At 42.1% G+C, this 27,580-nt stretch overlaps 1 protein-coding gene across 2 annotated transcripts in view; it reads right to left on the reverse strand.

Annotated features, from left to right (window-relative positions):
* The window catches only part of SLC12A8 (solute carrier family 12 member 8), a 608,584-nt gene that overhangs the window by 532,277 nt on the left and 48,727 nt on the right, over positions 1–27,580 (reverse strand). For both annotated transcript variants that reach the window (XM_069224286.1, XM_069224284.1), the window contains exon 2: positions 13,297–13,527. In XM_069224286.1, the coding sequence (XP_069080387.1) occupies positions 13,297–13,413 (117 nt within the window). In that variant the 5' untranslated portion in view covers positions 13,414–13,527. The remainder of the gene's footprint in view (positions 1–13,296; positions 13,528–27,580) is intronic.

Below are 27,580 nucleotides of genomic sequence, written 5' to 3' on the forward strand. Positions count from 1 at the left end.
TCTGAATAAAACTTTTTTTATCATAAATAACAATAAAACTAAAAAGAAGAAACATTTCTTAGGCCCTTCCTAATCTGCAAAACACAACTTTTAACAAAAACAATTTAAACTTTTAGAAACTCTTCACGTGCAAAGAAAGTGGCTATGGCAAATAAAAAACTGGCAGATACAGATTTTCCACACCTAGGCAGATTATCTAACACACTATGGGCCTCATTACGACCCTAGCGGCTGGCAGTAAGCTGGTGGTAACACCGCCAACAGGCTTGCGGTGTTCTGCCAGCTATTATGACCGTGGCGCAATAGCCACAACCATACCGCCGGCCCCTCCAACATACTGCCAGGCTTCTGCCTGGCGGTCATAATCCCCATTGGGATTATGAGTCCCCGACCGCCAGCCTGGCCACGGCGGTAAACACCGCCATGGAAAGGCTGGCGGTAAGGGGGACTTGGGGTGCCCCTGGGGGCCCCTGCACTGCCCATGCACTTGGCATGGGCAGTGCAGGGGCCCACATGCATAGCCCCGTCGTGCATTTCACTGCCAGAATTTCGGGCAGTGAAATGCGCGACAGGTGCTACTGCACCCGCTGCACATCAGGGCCTATGAATACTAAGCTTCTAAAGTGAAAAATGATGCATGACTGCTGACCTAGTATGGGGTAAAAGAAACCCAGTTACAAGCAGATTTGACCTGACTGTAAAACTCCAATGTGTTGGAAAATTAGTACACACAGTCTTGGCTCTATTCAACCTACTCACAGACACTTTGCATGCTTTGGTAGTGGACTTTCTAATATTATCCCTGCAACCCTGCTAGGTGACACCTGGTAAGACAAAATATAATGCACTAGAACCAAGACAGAGATTCTTGTACTTATCTTCTTTCTCTACTGCACATTATCCCTCAGTCACCGCAACCACACCCTCCCTCAAAACTCAAACCATATGCCTCTTTATTTCCTGTCCCTTACTGTTAAGCCAAAACAATCAAGTTCACTTAAAGAAATACAGCTCACCTAAAGCCCACTTAGCCTGTTCTTGTAAGAACACAAAGGTAATCAGTATTGACTCAGTCTTGCCCAATTAGATAGGAAAGAGTACAGAATTTCCAGTACCTTTTCTACTAGTTAAAAAAGCCAAGAACAGAAAAAGGAAATCACAAAAATACATTTTAAGAAAGTAAAGAAACTTAAGAAAGCAATGTAAAGTTACAAAATTAAACCTGAAAATCCAAACAAAATCTCTATAAAAACTACAAAACAAAACACCCTGCTCTCTTTTGGCTCTCTTGATTTCTACTGTTTCCTACTCTAGCTGCGGAATATATCACCCTCCAGCCTAATCAAAACCTTTAAAGATCCATGGAGTCAGATGGATACTTGAAGAGACTGTAACTGACTCCCACAGACATTTAATCCTGATCTAAGCACTTTAATGTGCTTGTGAATTTCTTGAGTCATTATTAAGAGATTCAAAGATCACTATATTTCTCTAAAAAGACTTTTGTCAGTCTAATCATGATATGTAAATTCTATTACCAACAGAAACAGAAACATATTTTACACTGGATACTGGTTATAACCTAAAGAGAGACATAATGTTAGAATCAAAGACAGGGATACTGAAGATAAAGCATAGCAACTTCAATATTAGATGGCACAAATTATCAAATTCAGTAGGTGAGAGGATGAAAAATGTTTAACAAGGCCTTGCTTTTTAAGAAGAGATTCTGTGTCTAAGTGACAATTCCACCTAATACCTATTCTCCATCTTTTTCTTTACGATTTATAAGACAGATAAATGTACCCCTAATGATCCACTACATGAATATTGTACTTTATGTTTAGACATTTAATTCATTTTGTTCATGAACCTTTGTCATCAGCAATCATGTCATTGTTCTGGTACTTTTTGTAACTATATTAATGATTTGGCTTATTTGAGTGGTGTTTTAACTAAAACAAAATAATTAAGCAAACAAAAGAAATTGACACCTTCCTTATATCTGGTGTCTTTTGCACAATATAAATAAAAAGTTACTGCCAAAAGGCACACCCTGTAGAAGAAAATGTCACTTATTAGGTTTACCAGTGCCCTAGAATCCTGAAAACTCAACCATCAGGCATTGTAAGTACAACAAATCGTTAGATTTTCACTGGATCTTACCACATAATGTTTGCATAACAAAAGTGCATCCTTTATCTTAGCACTAATGAACCACACATGCTCCTGGATGGATGAGATCATCATTCGGGTCATGTTCATCCATTCCCTATGGCCAAATTCATCAGACAGGACACATCACGGGAGAGCAGATGGAATAGACAATATGTGGTAAAGGTAATTGACAATCTAGGAGTATCCGGTTTCAACTAGCTAATAATTACCTCTGACCTACAGAATGGGACACATTTTAGACTACTATCAAATCAGCTTACTCATCAACAACATAGCTCCCCCACTCTAAAGACTGTGCTCAAGAAGGCATATCTTGGTAGTGTACCTGCAAATAAATAAAGTAGGTACATCCACCATTCAAAACACAACCAACATATTTTGGTTTCCTGCTGTGGGAGGCACTGTATTGCAGTGACTTTAAGAAAAACTACACTTTAAAATCATGAAAGCCAATTTCGAGACTGAACTACTCCAGTTAAGGTAACTCAACAGTCGGAACCCACGGAAAAGTGATATAGGCGGTCATTCTGATGCGGTCACCGCCATTTGGCCGCTCGGCCATTCTGGCTTTCCCGCTGGGCCGGCGGGCGCCCGCCAAAGGAGCGCCCGCCGGCCCAGCGGGAAAGGCCCTGCAACACAGAGGCCGGCTCCGAATGGAGCCGGCGGTGTTGCAGGGGTGCGACGGGTGCAGTTGCACCCGTCGTGATTTTGAAAATCATGCTGGGGCCCTGTTAGGGGGCCCCTGCCCTGCCCATGCCAGCGGCATGGGCAGGGCAGGGGCCCCCAGGGGACCCACGACACCCGTTCCCGCCATCCTGTTCCTGGCAGTCAAAACCGCCAGAAACAGGATGGCGGGAAGGGGGTCGGAATCCCCATGGCATGGAGGTTCAGCCCTGCCAGGGGTATTCCGGCGGGAAACCGCCGGATCCCCTTTTCTGACCGCGGCTTTACCGCCGCGGTCAGAATGGGCAATGAAGCACCACCAGCCTGTTGGCAGTGCTTCCGTTGCCCGCGGCCCTGGCGGTTTAGGACCGCCAGGGTCAGAATGAGGCCCATAATCTTTAAGTGACAGATCCGAAATGCAAGAGACAGAAGAGGAACCTGTCTTTCCTATAGTGATTTCCAGACCAGCAGCACATTAAACCCTACACCTTATGCATGGTTGACAAAGCATGGCAGGGTGCTGGCACAGAATTTCTCGTAAACAGATTTTAATGCTAGTGTGTGGACATTCTTATTTCAGCTGTGTCAGATTTATCTGAACTATGACTGTATCCCAAGAATACCAACGATAAACCATTGTAACAACTCTACCTTTTACATAATGCCATGTATGTTACTATAAAGTTATATTTATAGTTTATCAATATTAGTATATATTACTATATCATTGTGCCCATGTTCTATGTACAGGTCACATGCATGTATATTGTATAAAATCTTAGACGCCATTATGCCCCTAAGGCAACTGTATTCTCAAACTATTTCTAATGCTATTGTTCTGGCACTCAGACCATGAAAACAACTCCTCTCACATCCTTGTGAGAAACTATACAAATGGGGACAATTCTCTAAGGGCAGCAAGAACTGATCTAGCCAGGGAGCACCATCTCCAAGGGCATTTGGCATTCTCCACAGACATGGCCTAGTGCAGTTTGCAAGCTGTGAAAGCTCATTCTGTATCCGCCCCTGGTTTATGTATGCATATTCTGTAAATACATATATAATGCTGAGTTTCTCCATTCTGTATATTTTCTTTATATTTGTAATGTCAAAATATTGGTGATTTTGCTCCATGTGTGTGTGTGTGTGTGTGTGTGGTTGTGTGTGTGTGTGTGTGTATGTATGTATAAGTCATGCTGTAAAGACTGGATCACAGTGTGTATTTGTGTAAATAATGTGTCTGAGGAGGTACCAGGTTAATCAGAAGTTTTTGTCCCAACTGTGTGGTGGTCTTTCACCTCTAGTGTCCTGCAGCCTCCATACCACAGAGCTGTGAATTGGGGACCTCTGCAAAGCTTTTAGAACTTGACTCTCATGATAACAAGACAGAACACCACAACAAGGTACTCTGGGCTTGAAACTCAGAACTCAACAATGCATAAATATATTGCTAAATAAATCAACATCCGTACAGTGCGTTTTCTTCTTCACCAAGAAAGCCCGGGTCATTTTGTAAAGCATTAACACATTTCACCTGTTCCATCCGTCATAGTGGCTCTCCCCATGCTCCTCTCATTTGGTGGTATGGTGAAAGATGACCATAGCCCCCCTTTGCACAGGCCGGTAGGACACCGGCCTGGTGCCGCCCAGGAGCAGGCCAACAACTCTGTTTAGGCATCTCATCACCCATATAAAGGAGTAGCTTTAAAAAGTATGTAATTATACTGGAGCTCTTGTGGTCCACCAGGTGTCCAATGCCTCAAGGGTACCCGTGCTGGCTGTAAAATAAATTTAAAATAAATACGTCGGTCCAAGCTGGACTCTTTAAATGTGCATCATAGCATTCTGTTTGGAATGCCTGGCCCCAGGGTCTCAGACACTTGCACCACCAGCAAGGGGCCTCCAGGCCACTCCTTGATTGTCTTGTGAGCATGGCTTTAGCCTCCCCTCAGTCTCTGGCACTGCTACTGTCCCCTCCTTACAACTGGAGCTTGGCTGCAAAGGCTATGGGCTTCCACTCCTGCTTACCCATTGTGGTTGCCTGCCCTCGGGTCTTAACCAGAAGAACCCTACAGGTATTCTAGGGCACACAACTTTCCTTGTCTGCACTATCCAGCCAACAAATTCTTGTGCCTCTTGCAGTGTGGCTGTGCATAACAAAAGAGTCGACAGTGCCCACTCCTGAGAAAACAGAGTGGGGGGAGTTCAACAGATGCTCACTTGATTGCCTCCTTCAGGGTCTCAAGGAAGCCAAGACTCCACTGGTCTGGGCAGAAGAAGGTGTCACCATCTCTGAAGAGAGTCTACAAAGTACAAAATGAAAACTAGGACTGGGTGCACCACCAAACTTTTAATGGGGTTCAACAGAATCTGTCCCTTTGAAACTCCTTCTCACTTCCCCCTGCCGGCATAGGAACTTAAGAAAGAAGGTGGATATTTCCGTAACTGGTGAAGCTGCCACCAAATCTAGTGATACCACATCTTCCCTTCTCCACTGACTCAAGAAACAACAGTACTGCTTATCTCACACGTGTAGAATTATTGGTAGAATTAAAAATGGCAACTCCATACAAAACTAGAGCACATCTTTCTCAGAGCTATTGTCCTCCAATGCAGTGCTGCCTCTTCCTTCTAACCATTCTTCAACAGGGTTCACTTTTAGACAGAAGATACAGATGTCTGGGCCTTTCCATCGTCAACTCTTGAAAGCTGCCCTCCCCTTAATTTTAAGGCAAGTGTGGGTGATAGCTAAGGAGATTTCCACATCACCCCTTTGACCAGCAGGAAAGTCTCATAGCCCTGGATTAGGCTTATTGTCTAATGGAGTCTTTGGTCTGCCAGGTGGCGCTGTAAAGTAATGAACTCATCCTCCAGACATTTCAAAAGGTGAGACGTATTAATGGTTAATAAAGGAAAGTATGCTCTTTCATAAATGTTATTAAGGAACACATATAGGGCAAAACAAACTCATATAAATTATGGGTCCTGCAACATATGGACAAAAGGCACAAGCCTCATCCATGTGTTGTGTAGCAACTGAAAGCTACAGTTTAAAGAACACTTGAAACATTTGCATATAAAGTGCATATGTGAAAACAATACGACTTTACCCAAATGAATGGTAGAAGAAATCTGCTGTGTATCAGAAATCTCCAGCATGCATCCACGCTGCTTTACTGAGAACTGTAGGTTTTCAATCCTCATATAATTTCTGAGCCTCTGACTTTGGAACCTGGGGATCCAGGTTCAACACCAGCTTCCACAGGTGACTGTAACTGTGTTATTTTGGCCAAATGACTTCATCATCCAGTGCCTACATTTGTGACATATGCCTAATGCATGTGAATAGTTAATGTGTAGTACAACTATGTACAATTCTCACTTGGTGTACACAATCTTGGATTTCACTGCCTAACCCTCCAGACTAGTGCAGTAGCGCACATAGAAGCAGTGGTCAGTTTTCTTCTGTAACTTATTTCTGAGTGCTGGGGCACAAAAGAGTTAGCATCAAATCCACAACACAGTCCTCTGAAGCCCATGTGACTACGCAAAAAGGAACAGTAATCAATATTGATGTTTAGTAGATTTATTACAAATTAGTAATCAGTCCAATATATGAGCATATCAAATTCAGGTTATAAAGGTACAACATCAAAATCGGCAAGTTAAAACGCTGAAACAAGTTCAATCTCTTCAGTATAAGGCATATGGAAATTATAGTCACTGCAATGCAAAAACTAAGCAATTAGAACTGGCATTCTACAAAAGGATTCAGATTCTTTCCAGTCAGCAAGAATAAAAGTACAGCCATCCAGCTAAGTTTCAGGCTAAATTAGACTAAAGCTAAAGGGGTTGGGAGAAGGCAGGTGTCAGTATTGCAAAGACCTCAGTACAAGTCTTTGAGAAATAAAGAATCCAAGTTAGCATAAATCTATGCACTGTGACCACAAGAGGTCTAAAAGTCTAAATTACTTCTAACAGTGTGAGTACTAAATTAATGTGGAAAGTTATAGAGGCACACATTACCAGAAATCCAATTATTTCTCCTTCTCACGGAGCACACTTGTGATGGAGATAAAATTTTACCAATACATTAGTGGCACTGAAGTTAGCACAGGGTGACTAATTAATCTTCAGTTAAAAGTGTAACAGAGAAATTAACATGGAAATGTAAATTGTGCATGTTTAAATATGGTGGACAATGTGACGGCTATTCGTATTTTGATATCACGTTTTAACATGAAGTTATTATGCACTTATATTTGAGTAAGCTATTTATATGAATTAACGTTGAGTGTTTTTATTAGATGAATATTAGAACTGAAGTATTAAATTAACATGAATTAATCATAATTATACCAATTTAAATGGAAATTATTAACATGCGATATGTGAGCAGAAAATAAATGCAAGTTTAAAGTGTTTCTAAGATATCATAAATAATGTTTGCAATAAAATAATCTGCTATGCATATCTGATTCAAAATGTAAGATGCACAATAGATTTATAAATGGCGTTATGGCTTTCTTAGCTGAACTAGGCCTAAGGTTTCATTCTTGGAATAGCAGAGGAAAATGACTTGTTTATTCTGTTCTTTTGACCTGATTTTTTTCCCTATGTTGCTGAAGTGATGTTGAATGTCCTATCATATTGAAGGCACGGAACGTGTTTTGATGAAAATTAAGTAACAATATTTGTTCTAGCTGTTGAACAAGACAGGAAAGCTATAAATTTCATTTGAGAACTGTTTAGCCCATCCTGTGTATCATGAAAAAGCAGTTCGAAGTAACAATCAACTAGAAAATGTAATATTTTGATGGAAATGTATGAAATTATTTAAATGACAACATGCCTTTTATTTTGTTGAGAAAATCCGGAATAGTTGTAAAATTGAAGCAGTCAGCAGCAGCCATTGGATGCTGAATCTTCTGCGAAAGATGAGCCCACCTGAAGAACCAATCAAAGGACCATGGATATTTCTAATTAGTGAGGGACTTTGAAACTTTGAGTGAGTCCGTCTAGAACTCTGCAAAAGCCAGTCTTGATGCGCTGATGATCCCAGACAGGGTGCTGCTCTCTGTTTCTTCTGAATCCCTCTACCCTTTAGCTACCTTCTGATGAATAAAGTCATACTTTTAATTGCCCATTGGCTTATGCTGTTCAGTACTAACATGCCCAACTGTTTCTGAATTGCTGACCTGTCCAATGTGCAGCCCCTATTCTGCACCGTCCTGATGCTGCCATTCACTGATGCCGGGAGAAGGTGAGCGCTCTAACTGATGAAACTTTCCTGTCTGCTGTTCCACAAGGAGAGGGATAACTAAATGTGATTTTTATTAATTTTCAGTTTAGATAATTACACCAGCATACTTTTATAGTGAGTTGCCCTAGTACTTTTCTTTTTGCTTTTGCCCGCATGCGTTAGCCCGTTCCCACACATGCAAGATCCAGATTTGTGTCAGTGATGGGAACGGCCCAGCCCAGAAATCTGAATTTCACTAATTGAATTTTGATGGTTTACTGATATCACCATCATCTGCTTTGAAATTTGATATTAATGTGAATATTGTGGATTTGCTAATTTATGTCATTCTTTTAGAGTGTTTAACATTATTGATGTTTAATAGGTTAAATCTCTTTAGATGTTCCAGTCAGCCTATGGTTTTCATGCATGTTAATAATTTAGTTTTGCGCGCCATATGCGTTACATTGAATCTGGGATTGTAATGAATCTTTAAAGCTTTTATTCAGTTTGGAGTTTAATTTAGTGTTTAAATTGTTCATGGTATTTAAAATTTGTTTACGGTTTTTATGTTGTTGATTTGTGTTGAATAAATCTGACAACTACACTTCTCACTCCTTCCAAAGATCCAATTGTATTCAGAAGGTGGGATAAGGTATGGTGTCTCACCAGCGTGCTTGTGGTTTTCTGAAACCGAGGCAGGAAGAGGACCTCCGCAGGCACACCAGCACTTGCAACATGAAGCGATTTTCTTATCCCACAGAACTTCTCCTTCTCAAGGAGCACACCTGCAGCATTCAATGATTCTCCCATTCCACAGAACACTAATAAACAGGTCGACCTTGAATGGCTTCTTCCCAGTTAGACAGTGAACAGAAGATATACCGAATCATCGAATCCGTGCCAAGGTCTTCTTGCTCCGGCCTCGCTAACACTAATAATACGTAATACTCTAGCTAAACACTCACAAATCGCACCTGCAAAGAAAAGCATGCAGAGAAAAGAAACTATATTTCACGTTAATATGAACAGCCTACTCAAGCTAACTTAATAAATCATTAATGCACACTCTAATACTTGAATATAACTGCAGCAGTATGTTAAAAGAGATTCAAACACGAATAAATAAAATCATGAATACAAGTGAAATGCATATTCAGTAAGCACAATACTTCGGAGTATAAACGTAAATGTGAATGAGAACTACAAATCATCATGTTAAAGTCAAACATTGGAACACACTTGCATATATGAAACCCTGATATCTTAAGTGAATGCACCTTCAATAGTACAGTTTTATGCTTTACTCTATATTAGCAATGTTATGTCACACAGGATATATGTTGTCAGTTACGTCTGGCGTTACTTGTGTAATGTACAGGGGGCGCAGCCCAAATTATGCTAATCCACTCGTGAACAGTGCTATGTTGCAAACAAGCTATATTTGTCTATATAACTCTACACATATGTACATACATACATTTGACAGTTTTACAAGACTCATAGAGGATCTGAACTGACAAATTCGAAAAAAGTCCCCCTACTTCTACATCTTTGTCAGCAAAATAACCACTTTTCCTTCGGGAAACTGCTGTAAACTTGCCTTTTCTCCAGTTACCACTGTTGTTCTTAATGCTGTGATGCCTGTGGTAACATAGGACCATGAAACCTTATGGTGTACAAACACTTCATAAGATAAAGAGCAGCAATGCAGTAAATGAATGAGCTATTCAATATTGTAATATCACAAAACCAAGGGCCTGATTACAACTTTGGAGGAGGTGTTAATCCGTCCCAAAAGTGACAGTAAAGTGACGGATATACCACCAGCCTTATCACGAGTCCATTATATCCTATGGAACTCGTAATACGGCTGGTGGTATATCTGTCACTTTTGGGACGGATTAACACCTCCTCCAAAGTTGTAATCAGGCCCCAAAGCACCTCAAAAACAATGCTTCTGTTTGTGCACAATATTGCTAAGATTTACTCCACCTGTTTGATATGAAACATATAAACCATTATAAGACAAAAAAAGCTTTGCTGAAAAAAATACACTTTAGCACCATCATTTGGCCCCCAAACTTTGTCATCAGCGTTTACACCAATGACCCTCTCCAAAATCATCCAGTCAGAGAGGAAATAAAAGGACTCTAAGTTTCCAGATGAATCGTGCCACACAGCATTCCAGAAAGAGCACTTTGCTACATTAGCTTTTATTATCAATGTGATCTTTATAGTTTTCCTTCTACAATAATTAGTTCCTAGCACACTAAAACAATTATATCAACTTTGCAGGTTGGCAGCGCCAGCCCCAGACCTATTTCCCATCTCTCATTTGTACCTGAAAAGGAAGTCATGCAACATTTTCAGGTTTTCAGGAGGATCCTAATCAATGTTTACAATATGGAATCAGACATCGAAATATGCATCAAGGAAGACTTTGAGTCTTGACACAGGCGCTGATAATATTCAACTGGTCAATCACGGAAGACCTACTTGACAATGAGATTTCCCTGGACTACATGAAGAACTTTTCAGATGAGAACAGAACAGTTGTGAAATGAATCTCATCTTTCTTCTACAAAAATAATCCTCAAGCCTGTATCAGGCCCTTTGCCTCATAGTCCAGGTAACCTACCCAGGGAATTCCTCACGAAAAAACTCTATTACCACTTCTTTTGACATGTTTGTAGGTATGTATGTGGTATTTCTATAGTGTGAACCTAGCCATAAGGTAGTGGAATATTGTGCTGGGTTGAAAACAAGCGTAAAGTCAATGATCATCAGGAGAAGTAGCTGGTTTGTGAATTGTAAACACGCTATCTGTAGTGTTTTTTAAAGAGGTGTTCCTCCAACTATTTCCTAAATTGGAGCTGTTGGGGCGGCCCTGATGGATATGGGGATGTTGTTCCAGATGCCCTGCTGACTTTTCTGTTTTACACTTCTTAGTCTGCAGAGTCATGGTGTGCTGGCTGTGGGCGCGACAAGAACCATCAGAAGTGGTAAGCCTAGATGCTAGTGATGAATCAAAGTGGCATGTTTGTGATTCCGCCTCCCTTAATAGAGGCCACAATTAAGTTTAAACTACTATACTTTATGTTCAAAGCCATCCACTCTTATCAGGCCAGTTATCTTGAATCCATTCTAAACAATCTCAGGCAGAAATAAATACTTCACTGGCAAAGATATACTAGGACTCAAACAGGACAAAACTGAGACTAACAGCCCTCCTCCCAATCTTTCCATGGCATATCCCTATCTCTTTGGAAATATCGCCAACCTAAAATGAGAGGTCAAGAATAGCTCTTCATATTCCGCAAAAACAAGGAAAAGTTTTGTTCAGTTGCCACATGAAATTGATCTCATAGATGCTTAGTCCTTCCTTAATGCCTACCCACTTCTCCCTTGTCCTCTCTATTTCTGTTGCCATACTTCCTTTGTGGCCCCTAGTCTTTCCTCCACCTCTCTCCTCCCTCTCCCTACTTTTGGCTCCTGTCTCACCGACCCCCTCCCCCATGTATCATCCATGCTTTTCTCTCCTGCTCGCTCCTTCTCAAGTACTCCACCCAGCTCTTCTTTCCCCTCTTTATGCTCTGCCCTTTCTGTCAGTCAGATCCTTGGTCCTAAGCAATATCCTACTTTTTTTTCAAAACCTCTGTTTATTAGTTTAGTGTACACAATATATATGATGTGCAGGATAACTGTTTGTAGTACATGTAGTCAGTACAATACAGTACATGAGCGAGGCTCTAGTCATAAAAACCTCATACAATTATAACATGCATGTGGTCAGTTATCTGCAGCATCATCATTATGATTACTTCTCTTTTCTAACAATTCAATATAAATTCAACTGTTCCTCAGTTACATCTGTGTTACTATATCTTCACGACTTGTCTCTATGCAAAATATTGGAATATAAGGCACTACACCTCTACAGCAGTATGGTGCTCTAAAAGAATATAAAATAAATGAAGGAAATAAATGCAGAAACCAGTTCTGGTGGTCTTACAACAAGGTCGGCAGTACAAGACACACAGGTCATTCACTGACTGGACACATTCCCTGAACATCTAAACAAAGTAACTGATTATCTGGAGCATATCAACCTTTGAATGGAGGATAACAACCTGTGGACAAACAGTGACAAAACAAAGACACTGGTGAACAGTAGCAAACAGAGTATACCTTACATTGTGGCTGGCCACACAAGCTTGGAGAAGTACACACAACCCAAACACCCCACACCAAACTCTCTCTCTCAAGCATGCAGGAGTCTTTGTCGTCATCCATCTGAATTCAGTCATCATTAATGAAAACGTTTCACCAACAACTTGTGATGACCCCAATAGTATTCCCACTATTCAAGATTAATCAGAGTGAAATTACAATAGTCCTGTTCTATCTAGTCAGGACTACTTCACTGTGGACTACAAAGAAGCCCAAGAACACACAAGGGGCCTGATATCCCGTCTGCAGAAATCTAAATCCCATCATGTTCAATAGGACTTAGAATTCGGAGGACAGAATATCAGTCACCGTTGTGACGGAGTACCCTGTCGGCCAACATCTAAATCACAACCAAAATGTCCAAAAGATCCAAAATCAGGTGGCACAACTGAAAATGGGTCAGATCTCATGAGCACTACCTCCTTCCCTCCACTGGTTTAGTTGAATAAATATGCATCCATGTGTAATCAAATGTTCATCATAAACTAAATGTGAATTTGTTGCATTTCACTTAACAGTCCCCAGACATAAATACAGTGATAAAATACTATAAAATATAATATGAGGCAACTATAAGCTTTTCACATTCAGGGCACAAATCATGCACTGTGTTGACCACATTGAATGGTATCTGAAATTCATTACACAAATCAGTTTTATGAGATGTCATCATATTAACAGACACAGATTTACTTTTTAACCTATCTTTATTATTTATCATCATTTTAGTAGTGTTCTTATCTTTCCTAAGGAAAAGTCTTACTTTATCAACTTAAATATAATTTTTTTAATAAGCTTCTATGGTTTTGGAGAAACAGTTAGACATCATGCATTTCTATTCAGTACCCCTATATTTTTTGGACCTTATCTCTCCTTCCTCAGCGTTCATAATAATGCTTTCCAATGTAGTTAATTCCACCATCTGCTCCCTCCAACCCCTCTTAAGCTTTCTGGGTGATTTCTGGTTGACTATCACATACCTGTGCATCCTCATGAAATAGGTCTTTGACATGTCCCTCCTCTTGGATGACGCTGCCATCATTAAACAAATGGGTCTTGTCCTTCGCAATAAATGGGTATTGGGTGTATGCATCCATTGTGCATATACCAGAATAGTAATGTGAAGGTGTGATAGTCAACTCTTATGACTGCCCAAACTTCCTCGCCAGTGAGATATTCGCAGATACAGCCAAGTCATGATTCAGTGACTCCTGAAAGAGACAAAAACATAGTTTCTCTCTGGATGATGCAACAACTGTGTGGTAGCAGCTTCTGTTTTTTCACAACCTTTATTTAAAAGCCTTAGACAAGAGAATATGACATGTTTGTGAAGGGTGGGGTGTATGTTTTTCTAATCTCAACTTTTACATGTATTGCCCGATTTACACAAAAGATCTATGCAAACTGTCTATGCACAAGGCATTTGCCAAAGAAAGTTCTGTATTCTAAATGAGTGACAATAATCTAAGGCCCTTGGAAACCAAATATTATTCTGGGTGAAAAGCTGCACATGAGAGCTATCATCAAAAGTCACATGCTTAGGTCGCGAGCCCTATGAACAAGCCACCCAAAAAGGAATTCCAGGCACAGCCAGCTGAAGATTTAGAGGTACTCGTTTTCTATTAAAGTATGAACACCCTTGCTTAAACAACGGTACACAGAACAGTAGACAAGTGCAACATATAAAAATAAAATAACACTATGGTAAATACAGGAAAAGACACATTAAACAACCCCATAGTCGCAAGGAGAGTGTAGACATCATGGGTGGTGGACAATGCTGCCCTGATGCATGAACGTAAAAATGCACACTCTCTGCCCCCTTCACCAGGGAGCTTTACCCTTTTTGGCAAAAAGGAATGAAAATCTCTAACATTGGGCTACATGTCTACCATGTTTAGCAGGACTTGGGCATCTCAGTGTGCTGCAGAGATTTTAAAAATAAACTGTGTAACTTTGTCATTTACCGCCAGGAACCCCTGTTGCTGGGACAGCCAAAACTCACAACATTCAACGAATGACATATTCACTGTGTAAACATTCCATGATAACTCCTCAAGTCATATAGGGGTGGGGCATACACGAACAGTGTTGCTTGGTGCAACTCATAGCCATATCTTTGAGGTAATGCATGATTACCAATGACAATTATGCAAAGAATGAGGAGCACTTGTCCTCAAGGCCTCGGCTAAGGATGAATTTAGTGTATCCTCAGTCACGCCATTATGAAATAGCAGAGCCCAAATCTTGATCCCCGTATGGCATAACCAAGCAACACAGCATTTTGTATTCCACTGAGAGGAGAGCATGTTTGAATCTTAGTATCTTAAATCTGGTGGAGCAGAAACACAACCTCTACATGAAGGAAGGTGAGGAAACCTTGGGCAGTTTCTGCAGCTGGATTTCTCCATGATCAGACATCTAACTATCCAGTAAAGACAACCTTGAATCTGATGGGACCCTGTGCACTCACTACTGTAAATAAAATTGCATGTTTTACTTTGTTGGCCAACTCTTTAAACCTCCGCCCCCCACAGACAGTGAGTGGAGTCAAGACACTTTGCATTATCCTTATTGTACACTATCCATGTCTATCTATGTTTGAGAGCAGGCTCACATATGTCGCAGCAGATATTGCTAGTTACCCCCTGGTTGCTGGTCCATCCTCATACAACCTCTTCTGTAGTGGGGGGCTCTGACTCAACTTTGCACTAAATTCAATTATTAGCCAGATGGGCTCTTCAAAATGCTGTACAATACTACAAATGTATTTCAACAGCTGTGTAGAAGGGTCCTCGGGGAGTCTCTACTCTAGATGTCTTTAGCAATGTAGATATCAGTCGGTCGTCCAGTTGCACCAATGTAATTTATTTTAAGTTCCAATCCTAACACAATGTCCTTAACGTTATTCGTGGTTTTTGCAAGGAAAGCACTATTAATTGTCTTAAGACTGCTTTTGTTTTACTCAACTTCTTTTTAGTCTTTCCCGGGATCTTTGTAAGTTGTCATTCATGGGTTGCTTCTTTTTCAGGACCTTCTCTGTCTTCGTTAGGCCTTCTTATCCATGTACACGTGAACAAGAAAATGGAGGAACCAGTTTCAGGTAAGTGATTTTTGTTTTTTTCAGCATGCAGCCAGTATCACCTTACAACGGTGTACAGGTCTGATTACTTTGTGTGCCCCTCTCCTTGTGACCAATGCCTTCCTCCCAAGTCCTGCGCCTCTTCCCCAGACCCAGCCCTCCTCCAAAGGGATGATAACGTATCTCGCAAACGGGATTGTACCTGGCAAAGCTACGTCCCTCCTAGGACTTGGCAGGTCTCCGGTCTACTCTCCGCGGCTTCCTTCTCTTCTCCGGCTCTTCCACTTGGTTCCTGGGGTCGTCGGCACAACAGTGCTGGAATTGCCCTTCTGTGTTCTCGCCTCTTCCCGTCTTCCTCGCGCTGTCTTTCACCTTGCCTCTTTCCTCTGTCGCTCACCTTCTCTCCCGACCACGCCTCTTCTTCTGTCTCTCCCCGGTCCTCTTTACTGCACCTCCGTCCCGGCCCTCTTCCTCCCGGAGCTTCCTCCCTCATGACGTCGGCACGCACTCCTGTGTTCATCAGCGTCTCACTCTCCATGGTGCCCTGGGGGCACTGACCTGACGGCCCAGGATTTCTGGTGTCCTTGTCTCCTATGGAAGGGGCTGACGCCCTGTTACATACACTCCCCCCCTGGAGTGGACGATCGGCCACATGTCCACGGGGTATCTGGAGAGAAAATCCGTGTTGGAATGAGCGGTACCAGGGTTGTGCCGTATCTGGAACACAAATGGTTTGAGTGCTAGAAACCAACGTAGAACCCTAGGGTTCGTGTCCTTATGATGAGCTAGCGACATTAATGGGGTATGATCTGGTAAAAGTGAGAAGGGTTGTCCTAGTAGATAATACTGGAGGGCTTCAACCACTCATTTAATAACAAGGCATTCCTTTTCCAAGGTAGGGTAGTATCTTTCTTTTGGTAATAGTTTTCTACTGATAAACATGATGGGGTGTGCCCTCCCTTCCTCATCGTCCTGTGATAAAACTGCTCCTAGTCCCTCTTCTGAGGCACCAGTTTGTAAGGTGAATGGCTTTTTGAAGTCGGGGCACCACAAAACGGGACTAGAACGTAGCATCTCCTTAAGTTTCACATAACTGTTATATTGAAGACCTGTCAATCTAGATACCTTATTAGGTTGGTTTTTCCCCAGCATGTTTGTAAGTGCCGCTGCGTGTGTGGAATAATGAGGGATAAATCGCCGATAATATCCCACCATTCCCAAGAAGGACTGTATATCGTGTTTTGTTTTAGGCAGTGGCACTTTTCTGATTGCTTGTGTTTTGTCTACCTGAGGTCGCATCTGTCCTTTTTCTATAAGATAACCTAGATAGTCAATGGAATTCTGTGTGATGTTACATTTTTCCGGATTGGCCGTTAACCCAGCGTCTCCTAGGGTCTGAAGAATCAGTGACAAATGATTTAAGTGTTGATTCCAACTGTGGCTGTGGGTGACGATGTCATCCAGGTATGCCACAGCATATACTTTATGAGGTCTCAGTATTTTGTCCATAAGACGTTGAAACGTTGCTGGGGCTCCATGTAACCTAAATGGTAAGACCGTGAAGTGATACAGACCTGAAGGAGTGGCAAACGCGGGCTTTTCTTTATCCTGGTGATTTAGGGGGATCTGCCAGTATCCTTTTGTCAGATCTAGGGTAGTGAGACATTGAGCTTGTCCTAATTGTTCTATTAATTCATCCATCCAGGGCATTGGACATGTGTCAAAATTAGATATGGCATTAAGCTGGGAGAAGTCTATGCAGAATCGGACAGATCCATTCGTTTTTGGTACTAGAACCACCGGAAAACACCAGGGGCTATTGGATGGTTCTATTATACCTGATTTCAGCATATCCTGTATTTTATTGTCTACAACGTGTCTTCGGCCCTCTGGGATGTGATAAGGTTTTAAGCGTACTGTCTTTCCCTCCTGGGTTTTAATACTATGCTGGACCACTGTGGTTTTTCCGGGAGAAAAAACACCTGATCTCAACTAAGGAGAACGGTTATTTGGGATTTTTGTGTTTCTGTGAGATTTGGGCCAAATCGGGGTAATTCTGTTTCCCCTCCCTCAGAATATGGAAATAACGAAATCTCCAAGGGCTTGGTCTTATTTATAAGTAATACTGTACCTTTGGTCGAGAATGAGGGTTTTCCTCCTCCCAGACTTTAAGAAGGTTAATGTGATATATCTGGGTTTTCTTAGCGGTAAAAGACGTTTTGACTTGATAAGTAACTAGAGTTACTTTCTATTTATCCTTATAAGGGCCCTGCCACTTGCCCAACAATTTGTTTTTGGTTGAAGGAAAGAGAACCAAGACTTTACTACCTATGGGTATATCTCTCAATTTCGTTCCTAAGTCATATCTCCTCTTCTGTTTTTCTTGGCCTTCCTCTAAATGTACCCTCACATCTTCCCATATTGAGTGTATATTGTCCTTTAGTTGGTGAGTATACTTCAGGATATCACAACGCTCTTCCTCCCTCTCTTCCCATTGTTCAGCTGCCATATCCAGGAGATTCCTTGGCTGTCTGCCAAAAACCAATTCAAATGGACTATGCGCGGTTGAGGTTTCTACGTGCTTTCTAATGGCGAATAAAACTAGTGGTGGTTTCTGTCCCAGTCTCTCCCTGGCTCAGATCTTGTCTTTTTAAGGAGGGTCTTGATGGTCTTGTTATCTCTCTCGACTAAACCATCCGTTTGAGGATGATATACTGATGTACGTATGTGTTTTACCCCTAAAATCTGCCAGATGTGGGACATGAGGCGGGACATAAAAGGAGTACTTTGGTCGGTTAGCAGTTTCTGTGGAAAACCCACCCGGGAAAAAAAAACAATGATAACATGGGCTACGTTTTTGGTGGTCATACTGGTGGGAGGAATGGCTTTGGGATAGCGGGTGGCGTAATCCACCAGCACCAGAATATATTGGTAACCCCTTGTGATGACAAAAGGTGACCTACCAAGTCCATGCCCACCCGGGAAAAAGGTACGTCTATGATTGGTAAAGGAAACAGAGGGGCCTTGGGGACCGAAGACGGGTTGACCATTTGACATTTAGGGCACCCCTGACTGAAATTCCATATATCGGAAAATACCCCAGGCCAATAAAACCGGCGTAATAGATACTCTTCTGTTTTTTCCCAACCGTAGTAGCCACTCCCCACCTGCCCATGCGTCAGATGTAGTACCTGTACTCTGAAGAGAGTAGGAACAACCAGTTGGGTCTTTAGCGTTCCTTTCTGTTGTAGAGTTCTATATAATAACCCATTCTTTATGAGGAAATAAGGACCCACTTGACCTGTTGGTTCGAAACAGCGGTGTTCCAGGTGTGTTTCAGGGAAGGATCTTCCCTCTGGCACACTTTATTACCATTTTCTATGAGGAAGAAAGAGGGAGACTTCATGGGTTATATTTCTGTTTTATTCTCTTTTTTCCCGTTTACGTAATTTGGTTTTTCCCTTACCAGGTTCAATAAGGGCATCAGAAAAAGGTGACTCCTCTATCCAGGTACTTGCCGGGTCTGGTTCTCCTATGCTATCTAGCAGTTCTGAAAGTCATAATAATCTGTTCCAATGATCATATCCTCTACAGTTGTGACACACCCTCTACTTTTATCTTTTCTTCACAACCTTTCCAGTTTATTGAGACCTCTGCCACAGGGTAGGATTTACTATCCCCGTGGATACAGAAGATGATCACGGTCTTTCCTTCTTGCTACTGATTGCCAGTTATCCGTGTGGCATTAATCACCATCTGACTACATCCTGAATCAATCAATACTCTTGTAGGGGTTTGATTCTCTTCCATTAACTTTACATATTGTGGAGCATTTCCCCCTGACCACAATACCCTCCCTCTGGTCAGTCTATTTCCATGGGTTCAGGGCTAGGTAGTTTATGTGGACAATTACGGGTGACCCCATTCGGCACAATTATAGCATTGAGGGTTCTGATTTGGCTCTCTCGTGGGGAAGCATATATTTGGATTACTCTCAGATGGATTTTGAGAACGTGTCTTTGGAGTAGGAAGAATGCTTCTCCCCGCAGATGGTACTCCTTTCCCTTAATGTAATTAAAAATCAGGGGCCCTATGGAATGCACATGCGAGTTCTATCGCAGAAGAAACAGTGACTCAGGGATGTTGTTTAATCCAGTTTTAAGTACTGGTGGGTAAAGCTTCCAGAAATTGCTCTAAGAGTATAGTTTGGATGACCTCCTCTTTCGTATTATCTATGGGTTTTAACCACTTGAGCCCCAGGTCATGTACTCGATAAAAGAGGGCTCTGGGATTTTCGGAGGGAACCCACTTGGTTCCACGAGATTTCAATCGATAATGTTCTGTGTCAAACCCCACCCTCTCTAATATAGCCTTCTTGATATGTTTATAAGAAGTATTGCCCCGTGGGGTTACTTCTTGATAGGCAGCTTGCAATGTACCAGTCAGGAGGGGGGCTACATACTGTCCCCAGTGATCCTGGGGCCAGTTGGCCGAGGTGGCCACTCTTTCAAAGTTGATAAAGAAAGCGTCAGGAACTTTCCCTTCCTGATGCTTTTGTAGCACGGAACTTGGTACATTCGGATGCACTCTAGAGGTGGCGATTGTGTTGGAAAGCTTTTGTAGTGCGGTCTCATGGACTAACTGGTTACTGGCGATAATGGTGGCTTGACTTTTTAAGGTGTTCTGTAGGGTCTCCCTATCAGTCTGTGCTTCCCGCAGTTGTTCTTCACATACTAATTGGAGATCTCGTTGGCCCTCAGCTAACTGGTTTATCATATCCTCCAGGATGGGTTTAACCTCCATGCCTTCTTCTTTTCCCGTGTGTTAAAAATCCCATTTCTGACACCACTGTAGTAGGGTCTTTGGGGAGTCCCTACTCTAGATGTCTTTAGCAATGTAAATATAGAACAGTTAGTCATCCAGTTGCACCAATGTAATTTATTTCAAGTTCCAATCCTAACACAATGTTCTTTACATTATTCGTTGTTTTTGCAAGGAAAGCTCTATTAAATGTCTTTAGACCTCTTTTGTTTTGCTGAACTTCTTTTTAGTCTTTCCAGGGGTCTTTGTAAGTCGTCATTTATGGGTATGTCTCTCCTGCTTCTTTTGCAGGACCTTCTCCGTCTTCGACAGGCCTCCGTATACATGTACATGTGAACAAGAGAATGGAGGAACCAGTTTCAAGTAAGTGTTTTTTTTTTTTTTCAGTGTTTATAAATGCATGCAAACAAAAAAAATAGGAAAAGGGGCAAAAAGAAGGAGTCGAGGTGTGGTGTTGGAAAGGATCTTGCATGCACCTGTGAGGTTTTAAATACACAGTGACAGGACCAAACAGACTGCAGCCAGTATCACCTTACAACGGTGAACAGGTCTGATTATTCCGTGTGCTCCACTCCTTGTGACCAATGCCTTCCTCCCAAGTCCTGCGCCTCTTCCCCAGACCCAGCCCTCCTACACAGGGGTGATAACGTATCCCGCAAACGGGATCGTACCTGGCAAAGTCACGTTCCTCCTGGGACATGGCGGGTCTATGGTCTACTCTCCGAGGCTTCTTTCTCTTCTCCGGCTCTTCCCGCTGGTTCCTTGGGTCATCAGCTCAACAGTGCTGGACTCGCCCTTCTGTGTTCTCACCTCCTCGCGCTGTCCTTCACCTTGCCTCTTTCCTCCTTCGCTCGCCTTCTCTCCTGACAGCGCCTCTTCTCCCTTCTCTCCCTGGTCCTCTTCACTGCACCTCCGTCCTGTGCCTCTTCCTCCCGGCGCCTCCTCCCTCATGACGTCGGCACGCACTCCTGGGTTCGTCAGCATCTCGCTCTTCGTGGTGCCCTGGGGGCACTGACCTGACGGCCCGGGATTTCTGGTGGCCTTGTCTCCTATGGAAGTGGCTGATGCCCTGTTACAAGCTGCTTCTCACACTCTCAGCGGGGGCTCTAGGAGGATGACTTGCTATTACAGAAACAGTATATGGGTCACTACACTCATCCCACCCCAAGCAAAGGAAACCTATCCTTGAGTGACAGCACAGACTGAGCCATTGTCAGCCGATCCTGTGAGAACAGAAACTGCCTCCTGCTCAAGGACCCTCATTATCTTACATCACAGCAGGTAAGACTGGCTACAATAAAAAGGTAGTGGTTGTTGGTTGGTAGTGTCACGTGGGTGTTGCATGGTTCCTGTACTTAGAATACTGTTTATCTGTGAGGAACACACACTACTGCTGCCTGAGCCACCCCATGTTATGTGACTAACTTTTTTTTTTAAACTACTTCTAAAGTGCATTACGTCATGGGAGGGAACATTTCACTGCTGTTTTTATAGTATGCCTGATATGTGTGTGAAGAAGCAAGGCTCCTGCTCCTGGTTACATTGTACTTTGCATTATCTGCTGCTGTCTATAATAAAGCTGTTTTCACCACAAAGGAAGCTTCCAGACTTGCAGCCATGTTGTACCTGTTCTGTCTGAAGGACATATGGACTGGTGACTGGTTACAGACAACTGAAGACCCCTAAGACCAATGCCCTCGTCACAGCTTACTCATACTGAAACCTTTACATTGCCCCCACCTCATTTCTTTCACTAGTGGTATGAATCATATCACAAGCAACCTGGGCCCTTGACTTTTACTGCTTCTTGAACAGCCAGCTTGGATGACAGCATCAGTAATGTGTCCTTTATCCAGCGCCCCGGCAAAGACACAGATGCAATGAAAAAAAACAGAGGATACAGGTGCAATTAACAACAGAGGACAACGATCAACAATCCATCTTGCAACTTTACACCAGGAAGGAGAGACTCTTGAGACAGCTGTCTCAACTAACTGAATCGTTCTTGAAAGTCATTGCTACGATCTGCAGCTCCTGATATAAAATGAATATAATTATATTTGTGTAAATAATATTCTTCAGATGACTTAGGGCCCATTTACGAGTTTGGTGGTCTGACCGCCAGACTGCCGATAGGGCGGACGGGAGGACGCCACCAAACCGGCGGCCTCCCAACAGCCATTTTACAACACTACAGAGGGGCTGACAGTAGTGTCTGTGGCGGTGTCACTGCGGCGGCATGCTTTGGCTCAGAAAGTGAGCCATAAGCACATGCTGCCGCAGTGCACCGCCAGATGCATCTCGGGTGCACTGTTGCCATGCTCAATGTTGTGCATGGCAACAGTGTGCACCTACAGCGCAGGCATAGGTGGGCACAACATGTGCCCCCCACCACACTGTCCAATGGGCAAAAGCCCGGCAGAAAGGCAGGTCGTGATCAGCACATCGGTGCCCGCATCAGCACCACAGCGACTGACCACGGCTTTCCCCACCACCGCCACCACAGGATCCAAGATCCTGGCAGTTGCAGCAGTCTTGTGGCGGTCTGACCATCATCCTTATAATCTGGTGGTCAGACCACCAAGATGCGGAGATCTGAACCCCACCACGAGTACAGCGGCCCCAGGACCACCGTACTCGTAATTGGGCCCTTAGACTAAATGCCATTCCTGACTAAAAATGGCTGTACGAGCTCCAATAGTCTCTTTTCCTGGAATGTGTGCATGAAGATATCACAATTCAGCTGCAGCATGAAACCAATCAATCATTCGAAATAACATTAAGTCTAACAGGAATCTACCAAATCAATCACCAGTGTTATATTAAGAAGCAGGATTAACTGGACATATCTAGACTTAATTTCCATTGCCTAGCTAAGAAAAACAATTAGTACAATACAATAGAGACATACTCTCAGAGAAGTACCAAAGCAGTACTCATATTTTGAAAATAAAAATAGTCTATAACTATGGATGGAAGCTATATCAGAAGATACTGGGGTAGAATCAAACATAAATCTGAGATAATGGAAAAACCATGGTATGCAGTGAAACCTCCTTGAACACAGAGGTTTCTACACCACTCAGGATTTTTATGCTGATTACCTTCTTGTGCACCTATTTTTAGACCAAGCTGGAGATTTTGGAGCTCTCAAGACATTCTCAAATTATTTGAAATTTGGAATCTTACAACCAACTGAACCTTTAGACTCCACAAAATATTACAGTTGTTCGAGATTAACAGCTAGCCTTGCAATTACATTTTAAAAAGTGGGACAGATGTTAAGACATATCCAATATCAAGCAGGTTACCCCATGCACATTATACTAATATGAACTGTTTCTCTAGTAAGGAAATAAGGTAAGAAGCTGGTTCTTCAACAGAAGCATGGGAATTACGATCCAGCCATCCCCATACATGTTATGAGCAATGATCGTGGTCTGCGACTTTTCTCACTTGTCACATCAGTAGATACAACCTTTGCGTACTTTTCTACCAGACACTGGGAGACAGCCATGGCCCCATCACCCAGGATGTGCTGAGTAATTGTGCCCGAGAGACAATATATCCATCGCCCAACTATATAACATACCAGGTGGTCCCCGTTTCTGTTGTTTTCTGGTTCCTAAAGGAAAACCAACTCTTCCTCAGAGACATCAGTAACATCTAGCTACTAACTGCATATTCAGAATCAAACTGAATGCTGAAATGTTTGAACCATGATCCTACAATGCAGGTTTCCTATGTTATTGCCCAAAATGGTGGGCCCCTAAAAGAAGTTAGGGGTGCTCTTTATGTCAGTGGGAGTCTCCAGAACCATGAGTGCCATTGGCACCGGATAATTTTTAAGGCAAATAATGGAAACAGCAATGCAATTACCAGAAATACCTGGGGTAGTAAACATGCTTCAGCAATACCTGACACCACCACCTGGTAGCCTTGATCTGAGTCAACCAAAATAGACCCTTGAATTAACATTGGTTGCTTCCATCGTGTGCTTGGCGGTGAGCGGGCTTAATTATGTCACACTCATGTTTCCTAATTCCTAAGCAATTTCCTTTTGACAACTGTCACAATTCTCAGTGGTTCCATGTAAAGTTAAACAGTGGGGGGACCAAGATGAAGCCATTGTCTACAAGGTATCAGACTGTGGCAGGGTCTGAACAGGTATTGTCCATTTCCTATTCTGTTTGTGGCTATTAGGATAAGAAATGACCAGGTTCAGAAACATGCCCACAAATCCCATGCAAGTCTACAGCATCTCAAAGGGCCTAAACAACCTAAAAGGATCAACTGTACTGAAGGCAGCAGCAAGACTAAGAAGAAGGAAAAGGTAGTCCTCTCTCTTGCCCAGGGTGTGGTTTGGGGAGATGCCATTGATAACCTTTGATAAAAGGGTCAGTATCTCACACAGGGCCATGTTCACACCTGATAGAATCCTTTACTATACTCTATCTTAGTCTTTCTTAATCTGTTGTCAGCAGATCCCTGGGGGTTTACGATGCCTGAGCAGGGGGTCCGTAACAGAGTAAAAAATAAAAGAATATTAAGATTAATAATGTTTATACAAAATAAAGTAAAATTATAATTTTTAAACATTCTGTAAATGTGAAGGAATCTGAAATCGAAAGTTTGAATGTGGTATCCTCAGCTGGATTCAATGTAGCAGTGCAAGTAAAGCAAACAAAATTCATTATAAATGATCGATAGTCTCAATAGAAGCGCAGACAAAAAGAGAGCATGATTCAGGAACAAAACAAGACCGAGTGATATGTTAGCATGTGACATATCACAACATTTTTAAGAATTAAAAACTGAATTTAGAAAAGCTCCAATCTTTCCATTACAATTAAAATGTTTCTATATTTGATGGTGGGTGAAGAAAATATTTGTATATTTGTTGATGTGTTTTTGTTTCTGTATTTTTATGCATTATTTTAAGGCCATAAACCTTGATCATGTGGGGGGTCCCCAACTACCAATAATTACTCAGTGGGGTTCTCCGGATTCCAGTAATGATTCAGAGGGAGTCCTCAGATGCCAAAGGAGTAAGAACCACAGCTCTATCTGGATCCACATCTATACAATCACCAATGGTATGCCTTTACTACTCGTCGGACTTGTGTGAGTTAAGTATACATAAACAACTTGCTTACTATCTGCAGAGCAGCAGTCTCCAATTGCTCCGACAACCAAAGATGCACAGGTCAACATCTACCCCAGACCCGGGGAAAAGGCTTGACACCAAAAAACAGGTCCTTGTCATGATTTTCTAGTTATGGTTTATTTGCTTAAACCATTAAAAATTTAAATGGAGATACGTTAAACATTTTTGATAAACTGACAGCAGCTTGCAATTCTTTTTTAATCTTTCTTAAACATTGTTTTCGATCATTGAAAATAGATTATACCCATCAGCATTAGTTAGTGTTGTTTCCTGTCCCTTTACTACAATGGAAAAGGCAAAATCCTCCAAGAGTCAATAAAGGTTTAGTAGACTAACTCTGTGCTACAAATTGCAGAAAATGGAAGCGTTTTATCCTGAAATTTTGTAATCCTATCCTGGGTCTTCCAAAGCTTGATTGCATACAAAAAACTAACAGCTCATTGACATCGCCTCATGTACTGCACTGACCTTTAAGGAGAAACAGAAAAAAACACTGGAAAATCCATGCTGCTGTGCACTGTGCCAAAGACATAAACTATTGCTGTCATTTTTTGACATGCCAAACACCAAAGAGTTTATACCCTCGAATGCTGGTGCTTCTCATTGGAAACTGTAACAGCCTTAATGAAAGAATACTTGCATTTTGGATTTTTTTTTTAACTATTTACAGCGGCGACTTCAGCGAACAAGGAATAAAGACAAGCAGTTCAGACTGGATTTGGTTTACTGTTTGTTCTTCATTCTTTGTCTTCTTTCAAGACATGATACTTTACACCATTATGAGTGAAGGATGCACACAGTGGTTAGGAGGAAGCGAGCTGAAGTCATGGGCTACAAACAAATTAAATGAACAGAATCTAAAGCAGCACAGAACTGTCTCGGAGAGACACAAGATTTTGCTTGGTGGATCATGGATAGCTTACAATATTAGGATGTTCAGTCTGTAAAAGATCTTGTTTTTTTTGTCCGGGAGGTACTAAGCATTATGACAATAATAAGGAGCGTAGGTGTTAGTGTTCTACTAAACAAGTTCAATACTTTATCCAATGAGAAGTACGACCATATTGAGAAGAGGAGCATATCATTGCAGTTAACTCATTTGCTAAGAACTAGTGAATTGATCAATGCTTTGACTATTGTTGAAAGGGATATTCAGTAAAGTTAATACTACATCCCTTGTTGCAGTAGTAGTGTTGGGTATGAAGGATTCCATTCACATGGGGTGGCTCAACAGAAAGGTTTCCGGAAGACGAGGCGCACAGGGGAGAGTAGATCACGCTTGGAATGGAGGTAGGTGCAGACAGTGAAGAAAAGTACCCGACCTCAGTCGAGCATGAGTCCAGCATGAGGGAATTTAGAGGGATGTGAGAGCCATCCAATAGTAAAGTCTGTGAGACAATTCAATGTTTTTGACTGGAGGTAAGGTGTAATTTTAGGAAAGAAGATATTTTAATTCTCTTCTACGCATAGATGAAAGAAAAATCCTACGGAGGATATTTTTTCAAGAAGGAAAGGGGCGTAGATAGAGAAAGGAGTGACCCAGGTCTGAGCCTTTTGGGGCACAACTATTGAAGTGGGGGGGTAAGATGAAAAGCAGCCAAGGACTAGGCCCATGCCATGAAGGGCATTTAGAGAAGAAAACAGTGTAGGGTGACCAACGGCGTTGAATAAGGATGAATGAGAGTGACTGTGGTAGATGAAGATAGCAACGTGTGAGACAGTCATTTATATGCAGTGAAGAGAATAGAAGCCTGAATGAACAGAGACTGATCGGAGACAAGAGAGGACATGTGAAGTTAGTAGCTCGAGGGCTAAAAGGATCAGAGGAGTTTGAACATTTGAGTAGGAGTATGGGGAATAGCACTACAGGTGATGTGGAATGGAAGTCTCAGAATAGAGCAGAATGAAGCATAGGAGTGGAGGTAGAGCTATGAGCAGTGTAGTATTTTTTTCCTGGTGGAACTGAGAAAAAATATGGTATAAAATCAGATAATGAAAGGAAGAAGTGTGTGACAAGTGCACATGGTTGGGAGGGTAAATTGTTGATAGCTCAAGCAAGTCTTTGTGGGATAGCCTGCAGTGAATCAAGAAGGTTTTAGTAGTAGTTGTATTTGCTGTTATCGAGGGCAGAAACTGGGACACTCAGCACTTGCCTCTGTGCTTTAAGCTGCTTGCATCTTAGTTTGGATGCTGC

The sequence above is a fragment of the Pleurodeles waltl genome, chromosome 3_1 (genome assembly GCF_031143425.1).
Source record: "Pleurodeles waltl isolate 20211129_DDA chromosome 3_1, aPleWal1.hap1.20221129, whole genome shotgun sequence".
In the NCBI taxonomy this organism is placed as follows: Eukaryota; Metazoa; Chordata; class Amphibia; order Caudata; family Salamandridae; genus Pleurodeles; species Pleurodeles waltl.